Source organism: Sus scrofa, chromosome 1, assembly GCF_000003025.6.
Source record: "Sus scrofa isolate TJ Tabasco breed Duroc chromosome 1, Sscrofa11.1, whole genome shotgun sequence".
Lineage (NCBI taxonomy): Eukaryota > Metazoa > Chordata > Mammalia > Artiodactyla > Suidae > Sus > Sus scrofa.
The window spans coordinates 241,936,044-241,953,124 of NC_010443.5; the positions used below are offsets into that span (position 1 = coordinate 241,936,044).

Below are 17,081 nucleotides of genomic sequence, written 5' to 3' on the forward strand. Positions count from 1 at the left end.
ACTGTCCATTTAAGCTGACTCTTGTTGGAAAGTGAGTCAGTGCTGCCTAGTGGAGAGCAGAGACCTGAGCATTTGCATCTCCAGAATGTTTGTATTGACAAATGGCAGTCAGTTATTGACATTTATGTCCCTTGGTGATACTTCAATTGGCTTATCTTTGCTGGTCAAATGCCTTAATTGTTCTGGCCTTTAATTCAGTCAAAGTTGGAGCTAGAGCAGAGGGGAAAGAGAAGGAGCAAGCCTAACAGAACATCAAGCTTGAGCTGGGAGGCTGCTGGCAACGATCAGCCTGTCATAATGTTATGATTTGTTCATTTTTATACCATTTATTAGCCTTTACTTGTTGTGCCATTTGGCCTCCAGGGCAGATAAAGTGCTGTCTAATTTGGTAGGTTTGCTTCTGTCAGAGCAGCCTCGACAGGGAAGGTGTTAGCTGCGGTGACAAATAATCAATAGCTGTCGTTGTCATGAGGAACGTGAGCAGTTGGGCCTTTCATCTGGAGGATTAGAGGTCTAATTGGATTGAGAATAGGGAGGGTGGGCTGTTGGGTAACCCTGTCAGCCTTGTGAAGCTGTCAAATGTCGGCCTTATTCATGGTGAAGGGAATAAGGAACCCTGTGCTTTCCGAATTCAGGAGGAAGGCATGTGAAAGCCCTTTATACAAAGGAGCAGATCCTGAAGTCGACTCAATTAATATATGCTCCCTTTTTATTTAATTATACATCCCTTTGGATAAGAAATCTATGTAACTTTAAATGATAGCTTCAAGTCTGGATGTACAAAACACACACACATACACAATACAAATCTAGACTGGTTCTCTTTGTCTCTGGTCATGCTAGAAGGTAAACTGCTTAAATGGAGATTTAAAATGAAACTATAGGGGAGAAATTGCATAAATTGTCATTTCATTGTCAGAACTAACAAGCAATAAGCATTTTTAACTATTATTAAAGAAAATAACAGACATTAAAAGGATAGATGAGTTAATAATGAAGTGTGGATATTTGACAGTCTTTTTCCCCCATATTCATTTAGAAATGTGACTCCATTTAAAACAAAATCTTTCATTTGCTCCTACATGAACTACCCAAAGAATGAAAAATTATGCATTGGCTAAGTTGTTTGTTCAAAAGGATGCACAGTTCTTTATTGCTTAGCAAATTAGAACAAGTGACAGGATTGGATTTAAATGATATCAATGCTATCATATCAAATTCAGGCTCAAAATCTCTTCCATACCACTACATACCTATGCTATTTTCCTATACTCCTGTATACTTATGTTATAATGCATTTGTAGTATGAATGGGGAAGTTGTCTGGAAAAAGTGAGTTGAGTTAATTCTCTAATGTACAGTGATCTTAATATTACCTCTTCAAGGCGAAGTGGATGATTTTAAATTTCAGTAAATTCTATGGAACAAACTTAACAATAATAAATGCTAAATACAGTGTTGTGAACAAAATTTATGTTTCTTTATATGTACATTCTCTATGCACAAATTAAATTTAGTGCATTTTTGCCATCCAAAGTATATATAATTTTTAAGTGCTCTAACAATATACTAGGTACTGAGAGCATTTGTAAGCATCGTTTATACAGTACATCTTCATGAAAACCTGGAATAAAGGTGAATTGACAGTAATGTCAAGAGTGTGTGGATAGGCATTCCTAGGTTATGGATTGTGTATTTAGCCCATGTCTATAACTTCATGGTTTCTTTTCGATAGTCATTCAAAGTTCTGGTAACCAACTCGAAGTGACTCAAAAAAATATTCCAAAGAACTGAACTCTATTTCCAAAGAAAATATTCCAAGAACTGAAAAGAAAGCAATATTCCAAAGAACTGAATGATATTCCAAAGACACTGGATGGATGGACACTGTGACCTCATTTGGCCCTTCAAACACTGAGATCCATTATCATTACAAATAATTCATTAAGTTCTTCCTATGTGAGTATTAGCTTGAAAATTCTATTATTTTACTCACTTTATAGTCCCTCGTGTAGATTAGCAAAATTCTCAATACTGCTAAGTATTTAGAATTGTTATCTAAAGTACTTCCTAGCTTGATCTAAGCTAGGGAAATTCCACATTTCAATACAACTCATCAAAGTTGCAGAAATCTCTCAGATTTCATGCAGTTCTTCTAGAGTTGCATCTCTGAAAGAATAATGGTGACCACATTTTCTTAAGCAAAATTGCTCACAGGAAATGGTAGAGGAAAACTTGATATCCTTGCCAAAGAAATCCAGTGTTTAAGTAGCTAGATTCATATTACGGTGTTTGATCAAAACATACTGTCTGAGACCTATAAGCAGAGCCTTTGCTCTTGAGGTCACATTAGAATAGCTGCTTTGTAACTCCTTATATTCTTTTTCATTCATTCATTTAACAAATATGTATGCAAAAGCCACTATGCTAAATTTTGAAAATGCAACCATTTTGTATTATGAACAGGGCATAATCCTGCCCTCAAGGACTTCATAGTTTAATGGGGAAAAGAGACAAGACAAATGGTAATTAAACTATAGTCATGATGTAGCAGGTTGGGGGTCCCACTTTGCCACAGCTGTGGCATAGGTGGCTCAGATTCAATCCCTGGCTCAGGAATTTCCATATACTGCAGGTGCTGCCAGAAAAGAAAACAAAAAACCCAAAAAAACTATAGTATTCTTGTATTAATCCATAGAAAAGAAGTAAGGGATATTGTGGAGAAAAGTAAGAGGGGCACCTAAACCACACTGGGATGTGTGGTCTGGAATGGCTGCCTTAAAAAGACAGCATCTATACTAAGTGAAGAGGGAAAAGAGGTGGGAAGGCCACTCCAAGAATACCTTGGAGTGTTCCTATAATACTCTCAAGGAGAGTAAAAAATATATAGTTTCATTTGTTTGTATCATTGATTATGAGGTATAAAATATGGAGCAATGATATTGGACAAGTAAAATGGGGTCAAACCATAAAAGGTCCTACATGGAGAACAGTGAAAGGATTTGAAATTTTAATGAAGGGTTATATTTAAAACTTGAAAATTGATTATAGTAGGCAGAAGGAAAGAAATTTGCAGCTAACTCACCAATGCCTTCTGATCACCAAGTTCAAATACGTTTCCTAAGTCCTCATCTTCCATGACTTCATTGGTAGATTTGACCTTCCTTATAATAAATCCTCCCCACAAATTTCTTTCTTTTTCCTAAATTATATTACCTGTAACCATGGCGAAAGTATTGAACTAGATGTGGAAGTCAGAAAACTTAAGTTCCTGACTTATGTTCTGCTTCTTTCTAAGTGATTTGGCACAAGTTTTAAGTATAAATGCTCTGGGCTGCTGTTTCATGTTCTTTAAATTTGTGGTAATACTGATCTCAAAAGGTTCTATTGGGGGTTAAATAAATTCATAGATTTGTATGGAACTTTTGTTTCTATTAAGGGACATATAGTCTGGAGAGCCCTGACTTGGATTCCAAAACGATAAGCCTGTTGAGTAAAGAAAAATGTGTATTCAAGCAGATTAAATGAGTCACTTTGAAGCTAAAACTAAGAAGCAAAAACAAAGACAATCAAGTAACAGTTCTGAGAATATCACTGGATCTTCTCTTATGGACCTTAGCACTTTTTATTCTGTATTATGATTATTCATGAATAAATACATTCCTAGTGTTCTTTAAGCTTATGAAGTACAAAGTCTTATCAGATTTATCTTTATATCCCCGTGCAATTAATTGCACAGAATAGGTGTTACATAAATATTTGTGGGTTTGGAGGAATGAAACAATGAATTCTTGCCCTAGTATTGTCAAAATTTGTTCTGGATACAGTTTCATATCCAACATCCTTGAATCTGTTTTTTCTCTCATTTTCAGTTTTACAGAGATATTAAAAACAGCATTTACTCTATAAAAGCTTTTGTTGTCCAAACTTTGGAATTTGTTAACAAAATATAGCATTTGACTTAACAGTGAGGAAAGACGGAAGCTTGACACTGACTTCACCAGCTTGGACAATGAAAACTCAGAGAAGTTGTGTAACCCAGCTTGTTATAGGGGTTCAGCAGGAGGAAGTGTTGAATTATGTAAAGATTATAGTGAATCTCTAATCAAGGCTCACTCTTGTCAGAACAAGATCCAAAATGAAATAGCCAAGTGATGCTTACAAGGATGGATGAGACTACCTAAATACTTCTTTCATCTTCAGGATCAGTACAGTAGTTCTCAACTATCTAGAGGGTTTCGGGTTTTTGTTTTTGTTTTGGTAGGTGGAAATCCCCAGACCAAGGATTGGAACTGCACTGCAGTTGCAACCTGCGCCACAGCTGCAACAAAACCAGATCCTTAACCCACTGCACCACAAGGGAAATTCCTAGAGAGTTTTTAAAAAAATAACAACGCCTTGGGTATTCTCGTTGGTGGCTCAGTGGGTTAAGAATGAACTAGAGGAGTTCCCATCGTGGCACAGTGGTTAACAAATCCGACTAGGAACCATGAGGTTGCGGGTTCGATCCCTGCCCTTGCTCAGTGGGTTAACGATCCGGCGTTGCCGTGAGCTGTGGTGTAGGTTGCAGACGCGGCTTGGATCCCACGTTGCTGTGGCTCTGGCGTAGGCTGGGGGCTGCGGCTCCGATTCGACCCCTAGCCTGGGACCCTCCATATGCCATGGGAGCAGCCCAAAGAAATAGCAAAAAGACAAAAAAAAAAAACAAAAAAAAAAAAAACAAAAAAAGGAGTTCCCGTCGTGGCGCAGTGGTTAACGAATCCGACTAGGAACCATGAGGTTGCGGGTTCGGTCCCTGCCCTTGCTCAGTGGGTTAACGATCCGGCGTTGCCGTGAGCTGTGGTGTAGGTTGCAGACGCGGCTCGGATCCCGTGTTGCTGTGGCTCTGGCGTAGGCTGGTGGCTACAGCTCCAATTCAACCCCTAGCCTGGGAACCTCCATATGCCGCGGGAGCGGCCCAAGAAACAGCAACAACAACAAAAACAAAAAGACAAAAGACAAAAAAAAAAAAAAAAAGAATGAACTAGAATCCAAACCAAGCAGGAGGCATAACTCTCCCAGACTTCAAGAAATACTACAAAGCCACAGTCATCAAAACAGTTTGGTACTGGTATCAAAACAGACAGACAGACCAATGGAACCAAATAGAGAACCCGGAAATAAACCCTGACACCTATGGTCAATTAATCTTTGACAAGGGAGACAAGAACATAAAATGGGAAAAAGAAAGTCTGTTCAGCAAGCATTGCTGGGAAACCTGGACAGCTGCATGCAAAGCAATGAAACTAGAACACACCCTCACACCATGCACAAAAATAAACTCCAAATGGCTGAAAGACTTAAATATACGACAGGACACCATCAAACTCCTAGAAGAGAACATAGCCAAAACACTCTCTGACATCAACATCATGAATATTTTCTCAGGTCAGTCTCTCAAAGCAATAGAAATTAGAGCAAAAATAAACCCATGGGATCTCATCAAACTGACAAGCTTTTGCACAGCAAAGGAAACCCAAAAGAAAACAAAAAGACAACTTTCAGAATGGGAGAAAATAGTTTCAAATGATGCAACGGACAAGGGCTTAATCTCTAGAATATATAAACAACTTATACAACCCAACAGCAAAAAAGCCAATCAATCAATGGAAAAAGGGCAAAAGACCTGAAGAGACTGTTCTCCAAGGAAGATATACAGATGGTCAACAAACACATGAAAAAATGCTCAACATCGCTGATTATAAGAGAAATGCAAATCAAAACTACCATGAGATACCACCTCACACCAGTCAGCATGGCCATCATTCAGAAGTCCACAAATAACAAGTGCTGAAGGAGCTGTGGAGAAAAGGGAACCCTCCTGCACTGTTGGTGTGAATTTAAACTGGTACAGCCACTATGGAGAACAGTTTGGAGATACCTTAGAAATCTATACATAGAACTTCCACATGACCCCGCAATCCCACTCTTGGGCATCTATCCGGACAAAACTCTACTTAAAAGAGACACATGCACCCGCATGTTCATTGCAGCACTATTCACAATAGCCAGGACATGGAAACAACCCAAATGTCCATCGACAGATGATTGGATTCGGAAGAGGTGGTATATATACACAATGGAATACTACTCAGCCATAAAAAAGAATGACATCATGCCATTTGCAGCAACATGGATGGAACTAGAGAATCTCATCCTGAGTGAAATGAGCCAGAAAGACAAAGACAAATACCATATGATATCACTTATATCTGAATCTAATATCCAGCACAAATGAACATCTCCTCAGAAAAGAAAATCATGGGCTTGGAGAAGAGACTTGTGGCTGCCTGATGGGAGGGGGAGAGAGTGGGAGGGATCGGGAGCTTGGGCTTATCAGACACAACTTAGAATAGATTTACAAGGAGATCCTGCTGAATAGCATTGAGAACTTTGTCTAGATACTCATGTTGCAACAGCACAAAGGGTGGGGAAAAAATGTAATTGTAATGTATACATGTAAGGATAACTTGATCCCCTTGCTGTACAGTGGGAAAATAAAAAAATTTTAAAAATTAAAAAAAAAAGAATGAACTAGAATCCATGAAGATGCAGGTTCGAACCCTGGCCTCTCTCAGTGGGTTAAGGATCCAGCATTGCTGAAAGCTGCAGCATAGGTCACAGATGTGGCTCAGATCCAGCATTGCTGTGGCTGTGGCATAGGCCAACAGCTGCAGCTCCAATTCGACCCCCTAGGGTGGGAACTAACATGCCACAGGTGTGGCCCTAAAAAGAAAAAAAAATAGTAATAACAATGCCGTCTGTTGATGATGTGGCTCATTTTGGATCATCCCTCCAACAAATTTTATTTTAAAACTCTGGACAATATATAAAAACAACTATAGGGGAGAACTGAAGAGTGAACAGAAACCAGCAAAACTTGGAGAGGAATAAACTCTTGTAATAAGAGAAGACAAGGACAGCCTTAGGTGGGTTTCCACTTTTATCGGAGCCTAGTCATTTCTTCAAGGAGGAGGAAAATTGAATAGAAGTCTGCACTGTTACTTGTGAGGAATCAGAGGACAGCTTTTGGAGCCATGGCTCCAAGTCAAGAAAGATATATGAACCAAAGGTACCCACAGAAGTAAAGCCCCAAATTCTACATAGAAACTGCCCCTATCTCCACCTGACCTCTTACCAAAACATACATTGGGAATCTAAAACTAAAATAACTCATCAGTTTTAGCTGCTGCCTGCCTATGCAGGAAAAACAGTTTGGAGTTTGTGTTCAACCAAGTTAACTGCCTGCTAAAACAGCAAGAAAAATCAGCATAGGCATAACTTGAAGATACCACAAGTTCGGTTCCAGAACACTGCAAGAAAAGTGAATGTCATAATAAAACAAGTCACATGAATTTTTGGATTTCCCAGTGTATATAAAAGTTATGTTTTCACTATACCATAGTCTGTTAAGTGTGCAATAGCATTATGTCTTAAAAAATATACATATCTGAACAAAAATCACTTGCCAGCTGAAAATATTAATTGACCACAAGGATTGCCATGAACCTTAAATTTTTTAAAAAATATAATATCTGCTAACCACAATAAAATAAAACACAATAAAATGATTTATGTCTATAATTTTTAATGTAACATACAGAATCCAGAGTCTCACTTAGAATGTCCAAAATATTATCCAAAATTACTAGACATGTGGACAAATGGAGAACTGTGATCTCTGCTCAGGAAGAGTTCCCTGGTGGCCTGTTGGTTAAGGATCCAGAGTTGTCACTATTGTGGTTAGGGTTTGATCCCTGGCCCATGAACTTCCACATGCCACAGATATGGCCAAAAACAAAAACAAATAAACAAAACAAGCAAAAAAACATATTCAAGTGAAAAGGAAATCTTGGGGAACAACCCGGGGTGATCCATATGTTGTAATTAGAAGATGAAATTTTAAAGCAAGTACTTTAACTCTGCTCAAGGATGCAAAGAAAAGAAAAGAAAGAAAAACATACTCATAATGAATAAACACATAGAAAGTAGAAACTGCAAAGCAGAACTAAATAGAAATTCTAGAACTGAAAAATATGTAAACTAAAATTTCACTGAAAGAGCTTATCAGTAGATTGGAGATGACAAAAGAGTCAGTAGACTTGAAGATAGATCAATATAATTGATATTATGCAATGTTTATAAGATCTTAAAAAAGAGATGAATGTATTAAGAAAAAAAGTGTCTCACTGATTTGTAGGACAATATTGAAAGATCTAACATACATATTTATTATAAGATTATCAGGAGTTCCTGTCATGGCTGAGCAGAAACGAGTCTGACTAGTATCCATGAGGGTGCATGTTGGATCCCTGGTCTCAGTAGGTTGAGGATCCGGTGTTGCTGTGAGCTGTGGTGTAGGTCACAGATGCCACTCTGATCTGGCGTTGCTGTGGCTGTGGCGTAGTCCGGTGGCTACAGCTCTGATTTGACCCTGTAGCCCGGGAATCTCCATATGTGCAGGTGCGGCCCTAAAAAGCAATAAAAAATAAAATAAAAAAAGGGAGAAAGAGAGAAATTATCAGAAGGTAAGGAGAGAGGAAATGGAACAGAAAAATGATTAAGAAAATGATGATGAAAACTTTCCCAAACTTGGTGAAAGTCATAAACATCAACCTAGAATTCAATATGTTGTAAAACTATCTTTCCATATTAAAATTAAAATAAGGACAAAAACCAAGAGAATTTATCTCAAACAAACCTACATTATAAGAAATACTAAAGGAAGTACTTCAGGCTAAAAGGAAAGTATACCAGATGGAAACTCATAGTGTTCCTACCATGCCATCTACTATTAAAACCAAATTTTGAGTCAGCTGGCCAGGGAGAAATTATCATAAAGGTTTAGCCCTTGTGTCATAAAACAAGGTGAAGAAGAGTTGATTTGGAATTGTAAGGCAAATAATTGATAATTGCTACAATGATAGAGGAATTTTTTTTTTCATTTTGGCTTTTTGAGGCCACACTCGGCACATGGAGGTTTCCAGACTAGGCATCCAATTGGAGCTACAGCTGCCAGCCAAACCACAGCCACAGCAACTCTTGATCCGAGCCCAGTCTGTGACCTACACCACAGCCACAGCAACACCAGATCCTTAACCCACTGAGAGAGGCCAGGGATTGAACGCACAACCTCATAGTTCCTAGTTGGATTCATTTCCACTGCGCCACCACAGGAACTCCGAGGAAATTTATTTTGATTCTAGTTTGCTGAGAATGTATACCAAGAGTGGGTGTTGAATATTGTCAAATCTTTTCCTACATTTGTTGGAATAATCATATGATTGTTCTCCTTTACTTAATTAATTTTGCTCATTATATCAAATGAGTTTTAAATGTAAACCCAATCTTGCATTCCTGGAATTAAGTCCTACTTGGTCATGAAGTATCATGCTTTTTATACCTTGCTCAATTTAATTTGCTGATATTTTGAGGATTTTTGCAACAGTGTTAATAAGAAATATTTGATCTATAGTTTAGTTTTCTTATGTCTTTGTCAAATTTCAGTATCAGGATTATGCAGGCTTCATAAAATAAGTTAGTAACTGTTTCATCCTCCATTAGTATTTAAAGACTTGAGTGAGATTATTATTTCTTCCTTAAATTTTTTATAGAATTCACCAATGAAAACACTTAGACCTGCAGGTTTTCATCCTTCCTATTTTGGGTAGGAAGGTTTTTTTGATAGCAAATCTAATTTCTTTAATAGATTTAGGCTCTTCAGATTTTATATTTCTTCTGTGCCCCTTTTGATACCTCGTCTTTTTTCATCTAAGTGGTCAGATGGATTTATTGGAATGTAGTTCTCTATTTTTCCCTATTATCCTTTCAATATTTATAAGATCTGTAGTGAAATCCCCTCTTTCATTCCTGATGTGGTAGGTAGAATATTAACTCCCTGAATATGTTCATTTCCTAGTCCTTAGAACTTGTGAATATGTTACCTTAAAGGCAGAAGGGACTTGGAAGATGTCATTAAGATTCTCTATCATGGGAGTTTATCCTGTGTTATTCAGGTGGGGCCAATATAATCAAAAGATTCTTTATAAGGGAAAAAGGAAAACAAGAGAATTAGCAATGGATATGTGATGACAGAAGCTGAGATTGGAGTGATGTGATTGTTGACTGGAAGGAGACCACTTGCCAAGGAAAATGGACAACCTCTGGAATCTGGGAAAGGCAAGAAAACAGTCTCTTCCCTAGAGCCTCCAGAAGGAATGCAGCTCTGCCTGCATTTTGACTTTAGGCCAATGAGACCCTTATTAGACTTCTGACCTACAAAATTGTCCTCTAAGAAATTTGTGTCATTTTAAGCACCTAAGTTTGTTATAATAATTAGATTTATGTTATTCATATTGGCAAAGATATCATAGAAGTGATGCTGTGTTCTCATAGAATCCTATCAGGTGTCATACAGTTTTTATTTTTCCCATTCTGGTGTTGTTCACCTGCTTGCTTGATTAAGATGGGTTTTGCTTTTCTCCAGTGTAGAGGTATTCTTTTATCTTTGTAATTAATAAACATGTTGGGGAGAGGTTCTTTGAAAATATGTAAATATCTTATTGTATAATAATATTCTTTTTTCATTTTTTAAATTTTATTGAAATACGGTTGATTTATAGTGTTGTGATAATATCTGCTGTACAACAGAGTGATTCGGTTAAACATATACACACATCCATTCATTTTCAGATTCTTCTTCCATATAGACCATCACAGAATATCGGGTGGAGTTCCCTGTGCTAAGGATTTTTGGGGTTTTTTTGTGGGGTGCACTCGTCTGCAGCATATGGAAGTTCCCAGGCTAGGGATCACATCAGACCTACACCACAGCCTCAGCAATGTAGGATCCAAGCCACGTCTAAGACTTAAACCACAACTCATGGCAACGCCAGATCCTTAACCCGCTGAGTGAGGCCAGGGATCAACACGCTTCCTCATGGATGCTAGTCGGGTTCATTAATTGCTGAGCCATGACGGGAACTCCTAGTTTTTTATTCATAGTACAGCAAGCAGCATTGATTCTCCTTGCCCCCAATTCCTGTAGGAGTGATACAGCAGCAGGTCCAGGTAGGTGCTGCACAGGCTGTGAAACTGTGTCAAACTTGAGGAAACTTGAGCTTAGAAATGTTACATTAGGAATGTGAGCACACCTGCCCAACCTTTGCCTCCAAGCCAGACATTATCTTTATTGTCCTGGTCTGCAAACAAATTCATCCTCTAACCTGAAAGGAGATACTATCTCTAGCTTTCAAGGCCACTTACTTTGCAGACATCCTTGAAAAGATAGTCTAACTAGACAGCACTATGGAGAGTCACCTCCAAAAAGTCCGAAGACAAAACAGACTTACCTTAGGTTGAACTTTGAGAGTGATTTCAGAGATAATAGAAGTGTGTTCATCTGTTTCCCCATGTCCTTTTATCCTTCTCCTTTCCATCTGCAAAGGAAAAAAGAAATCTCAACCACATGCTCATTATAGGCTTACATTTCCACAGTAGATTTTCAGTCCTTCATCCCACAATAAGATATAAGGCTAAAAATTAGAATTACCTTGGAAGTCTTGCACTTACACTCATTTACACTAAATTGGAAAGATGTTTATAAATAGCAATTTAGTAATACTTTGAAACGCTATCCAAAGAAATTGAGTTAGGTTTGATTGGAGGAAGAAGAAATTAGGAGGATATATTTTGATTCTAGCTATAAGGCTTTATACCCAAGAGAAGACAAATGGGCCTATACTTTATGAGGATATTTTTCTTACAAGACAGTGTCAGTATACTGAGTGTCCCTTATAAAGAAGTCAGGCCATAAGGGCTTCTCAGGTGGGAGCAATCATCAAGGGAAGCTTTTATGGCACATTTCAGTTTCTAGTGTTTATCTTCCTAGGTACTGAGGAGCATTTATTACAGCAGCTTTTGTTTCTGACTTTCTGATGCAGCTACAGACTTGCATTGAAGTTAATACTGAAGTCATAGCAATAGCTTCACTTTGTTCAGGGAGTCATTCCTTGAAGCCTAGGTAGGGTCCTTCTGATTATTTTATAGGCCCATATACCCCTGTATTAAAAATCCTTTCTGCATAAAATACCCTAAATAGCTGTTTCCTATACTGAGTATTGCTAATACATAGAGGATTTGAAATTTCAGGTGGGCCTTAATGACAATGTCAACCTTAGACAAGGATTGGGAATGGGGGATAGAATTTCAGGTAGAAGGAATAGAGTGAGCAAAGATTGAATGGCAGAAATGGCCAGAGCACTTTTTTTTTTTTTTTTTTTTTTTTTTTTAGGAACAAGGAAGGAAGTTGATTATAGAAGAAAATGGGAGATAGATTAGTTTCCTATCATACAAACATTTTTCTTTCCTATCACCTCCTATTTTCTTTCCCTTTCCTTATTCCCCTCCCTCCCTCCCTTCCTTCCTTTCTTTCCTTCCATTCTTTCCTTCCCTATTTTACTTGTTTATAAAGGTTTACTGTAAACCTTTCAATTTGGTGGCCTTTAGCATTCAAGTTTCTGCTGCATATCCAAAGTTTGTCCTTTCCATTGAATATTCCACTGTTAGGTCAGCAAAGTCAGTTTTGAACCTGGTTCTGTTACTGAGCAGACTCATTCATAAATTTCGTCTCCTTGGACTAACTAGATTTATTATGGGCTACCAGAAATCCTCTTCAGATGAGCATGACTGCACTTGGAAGCTCTGAGCTTTCCAGCCCTGTTTATTGCCACCTCTTCTAACCAGAGCAATATCTCTTATCCATTGGCAGAGGCGAGTTACGGATATGGTTGGGAGTTTGAGCATGAAAGTAATGTGATAGGCTTGAAGAGGGTGAATGCAAGGTATGTTGGAGATAATAAGATAGGTATTTCAAAATAACTCTAGACAAATTGTATCATGTAAGGTACAAAACATAATGTTTAGTATCCATAGCACTTAGTGAGCCACTGTGAAGAACATACTGATTACTTCTGATAAAGTAGGTTGAAAGGAGACTTAATTAGAAATAATCTCTGCTTCAAGTATTTGGGGGGGTATTAGGGTGATTTTTTGGAATTTTGTTTTCTGACACATTTTCTGACATTTATTCTCAGTATTTTATGTTACCCATTACCCAGTAGCTTGATTTTTATTGTTGATAACTACAGTCTCAAGTAACTTTCTTTTTGTCTTTGTGAGAGGTTTTTTTGCTCCAAGCATATTTCCCAAGTTTATTCTAGCTAAGAAAAATGAGGGCAGTTATTAAACTGCTCTGTTTCTTATGTTTTAAAAAAAAGTTATAAAAGCTCAAAAGGACCTGAAAAATCACTATGTACAGCAATTCCCAAAGCTTCTTCCTTAGGACAATGTTCTCATGAAATGTTGTAAGAAAAATGGGTCCTATGGTCAAATAAGTTTGGGAAATACTGCCTGCTCCTTCTTGGAAATTCACAATGCACATTAGCATCTTAAAGTCTCTGAAAAGTCCTACAGTAAAGAAACCTATGTGTTGTTTTTTTTTTTCAATCCAGGATTTCTTTCTTTCTCTCTCTCCCTTTCATTCATTCTTTCCTTTTTTTTTTTTTTTTTTTTTTTTTTTTTTTTTGTCTTTTTAGGGCCATACTACAAGCATATGGAAGTTCCCAGACTAGGGGTCAAATCCGAGCTGCAGCTGCCGGCCTACACCACAGCCACAGCAATCTGGACCCGAGCCACATCTGTGACCTACATCATAGCTCATGGCAATGCCAGATCCTTAACCCACTGAGCAAGGCCAGGGATCAAACCCGCATCCTAATGGGTTCATTACCACTGAGCCACATTGGGAACTACTCCAGGATTTTTCATAATCAGTTGATCTCAGCTTTTTTTAAAAGCATAAACTAATAGCATATCAAGGAACTGGTCAAACACTTTTGTAAATACTAGTCTGTAATTGAATTGAATTCCTTTCTTTCACAGTTGAAGAAACTGGGGCCTGAAAAGTTGTCTTAATCATCACATCCAAAAACAATGCCAAAGTAGATGATAGATAATGATATGCTCATTTTCAGGTAACTAGTTAGAGTCAGGAACAAAACTCAGACGTCCTGACCTATATCTATAGCATTTAATAATGATAATGCATTTAAACTTATATTTGCTACTGTTTAAGCTGGTGATAATTAAAATCACATCTTATTGCTATAAATGTTACATGCTAGCTAAGAAGGCAAACTAAAAAGTAGTTTGCTGATGTTTTAAATAGTTTTAGACTATAGCTCTCTGTCTCTTAACAATGTCAAATGTTGGTCCCTTGAAATTAGTTAGAGAACTCTGGGTTTTGAAAAAACAGTACAAGTCTGTCTAAAGCCATCTGAAAGGGGAATTTTCTGAAGCTCTTTCTATTCCCATGATTCTCACAAAATTCTCCAATTCATTCTAGTATAGAAAGTAATGGATCTTCCCTTTAAGAAGTGCTAACCCCAAGGTGATCACAAAAGACAGATTTTTCCACCTCTAATCAGGTTTCTTCTTTTGCTTTGCTATATATATTTTTAGCATGCTTGGTATCTTATCCCCAAGATGTTTCTTTTTTCATAAAATACTGTACAATACATAAAAAACACTCAGAATTTTTATTTTTCAGCACTCCATTTTGGCATGATAGTTTTTAGTCATTACCATACTTAACTAAGTCATACTTCGCTGTCATCAAAGAAGATATCTTAGAATTAAATTCTTGAATCGCCCTTGACCTTCTAGATTGTCAATCAATTTAAATTAGATAGTATCTCCCATCATCTTAAAAAAGATTATCTCTTACGAAGAACCTGCGACTATTAAGAAAGGGATGTGGGGTGAAGACAAAGCCCTGTATCTTTTGTTTTAGCATCAGAAATCTGTGACTAGTTTTTATTGCTGGAGATAAACAGGTATCATGAATGGTGTATGGGGGTTCACATTAGTATCAGAAGTTTTTATGGGTGCTCTCCTGGTTACTTAATGCAACCCTGTATATTGTGCTGTGTTTTCTCAGCTGCCTTTGTAAACACCGAAGCCTTAATAGATCATTTTGAAAGAAGCTACCATCCTGCCGCATTTGTTGGTAGCCTTCTTTCAGGTTTCTGACATATCCTTAATCTGATGCTCAGCCTTGTCATTTGGATCAATAGTAAACCAGATAAGATGTCTTCTACTTGCAAGGCTATGGCTATAAAAGGTATTTGAAAAATAAATTCACTTTTTATGTCCATGCCACAAACCTGGGGAGTACTAATTTGTCATTTGTCTCTCCATCTGTCTGTAAACAGTCAGTTAAATTGGTTATTGATGAGAATAAGGTGAATTATACTTGGAACGAGAGTAATATTGAAATAAACTTCATAGCAAATTTCTTAGATTCCTGTGAAAAGGTGATGTATCTTTTTTTAAAAGGTGGCATATCTTAACTTTAATTTCTATTTTATAACGAGCAATTTGTTTTATATTGTTTCTCTTCCAAATCATCAGTAATAATAATAATGATCCATTATAATTATGTTATACTTTACAAAGCACTTTATATTTATGATCTTATCCTCATAACCTTTATAACTACCCATTTATAATTTGTAATGCATTTGTTATTCATTTTAAAATACTTATCTAAGAGTTCCTGTCGTGGCTTAGCAATTAGCGAACCCAACTAGCATCCATGAGGATGCAGGTTCAGTCCCTGGCCTCTCTCAGTGGATTAAGGATCCGGCGTTACCATGAGCTGTGGTAGGTCACAGATGCAGCTTGGATCCTGCTTTACTGTGGCTCTGGTGTAGGCCGGCAGCTGTAGCTCCGATTGGACCCCTAACCTGGGAACCTCCATGTGCCACGGGTGTGGCCCTAAAAGACAAAAAGACCAAAAAAAAAAAAAAAAAAACTTATCTAGTACCTACTGTATATAAGGCGCTATGCTAGGCACTACAGATTCTACATACCAAAAAAAATGTTGGTAATAATATAAGAGGCTAGAATTGTAACATTTTAGTGTTAGAAGGAATCTCTGGAGTTCCTGTTCTCAGGAGTGATTAACGAACCCAACTAGCATCCATGAGGACGCGGGATCTATCCCTGGCCTTGCTTACTGGGTTAAGGATCTGGCGTTGCTGTGAGCTGTGGTGTAGGGTTGCAGACACAGCTTGGACCTGGCATTGCTATAGCTGTGGTATAGTCCTGAAGCTACAGCTCCAATTCGACCCCTAGCCTGGGAACCTCCACATGCCACAGGAGCAGCCCTAAAAGGACAAAAAGACAAAACAAAACAAAAAAGAAGGAATCCCAGAATTCATCTCCAAACTTATTATTTTACAGGAAACTAAACCATGACCAGTTAATGAATCACAGTCAACCAGCTATTTAGAGACATTATTTTTTTTTCTATTATATGATATAAATTGATAATCTTTCTAAAGTCAAGCCATAGTTTAATCCTTTTGAACCTGTGTTTCCTCATCTATGAAGTGACAATAATTCTGGCTTTCACAACAGGGGTATTGTGAATATTAATGAAGGTGAGATTATGGAAGATTTCAAAATTTAAATGCAATCTGAAGGTAAGAAACATTCCTTGTAGGTAAGAGACAGAGAAAGAGTGTATCAGAATGTAAACCATGGTTTTCTCAGGTTTGTGAGACTAAGAATGCTCATTGTTTTCTTTATATTTTTATTTATTTTTGAAATGTCTTTAATGAATATGCTATTATTTTTATAATGAAAATTAAGTTTTTTCTTTTCTTATTCTAACTTTGTATTTTGACATAATTTCAGATTTACAGAAAAGTTGCAGGAATTCTGCCCAAAATTCTCACGTACTCTTCAGCCACATTCCCCAGATGTGCACATTTAACCACATGTGCTTTATCCTTCTCTCTCAGTACATATGAATGTGAGACATTGTCTCCTGATCCATCTGGAAAAAGTTGAAGACGTGATACTCCTTTGCCCTCAAATATTTAGGGCATATTTTCTCTAAGTAAGGACATTCTCTTAAATAAACACAGTTCAATTATCAAAATTAGGCAATTAACACAAATACTATTAACTAGTACA

At 37.4% G+C, this 17,081-nt stretch overlaps 1 protein-coding gene across 13 annotated transcripts in view; it reads left to right on the top strand.

Annotated features, from left to right (window-relative positions):
• Positions 1-17,081, top strand: part of INVS (inversin) — a 160,609-nt gene that overhangs the window by 38,359 nt on the left and 105,169 nt on the right. For 3 of the 13 annotated variants that reach the window (XM_021066667.1, XM_021066655.1, XM_021066614.1), the window contains one exon: positions 16,521-16,585. The exons of 8 other annotated variants lie outside the window; for them this stretch is intronic. In XM_021066667.1, coding sequence (XP_020922326.1) covers positions 16,538-16,585 — 48 coding nt within the window. In that variant the 5' untranslated portion in view covers positions 16,521-16,537. Of the gene's footprint in view, positions 1-16,520; positions 16,586-16,906; positions 17,005-17,081 lie in introns of those variants that run through there. 2 more of the 13 variants (XM_021066627.1, XM_021066638.1) reach the window with 2 other exon arrangements.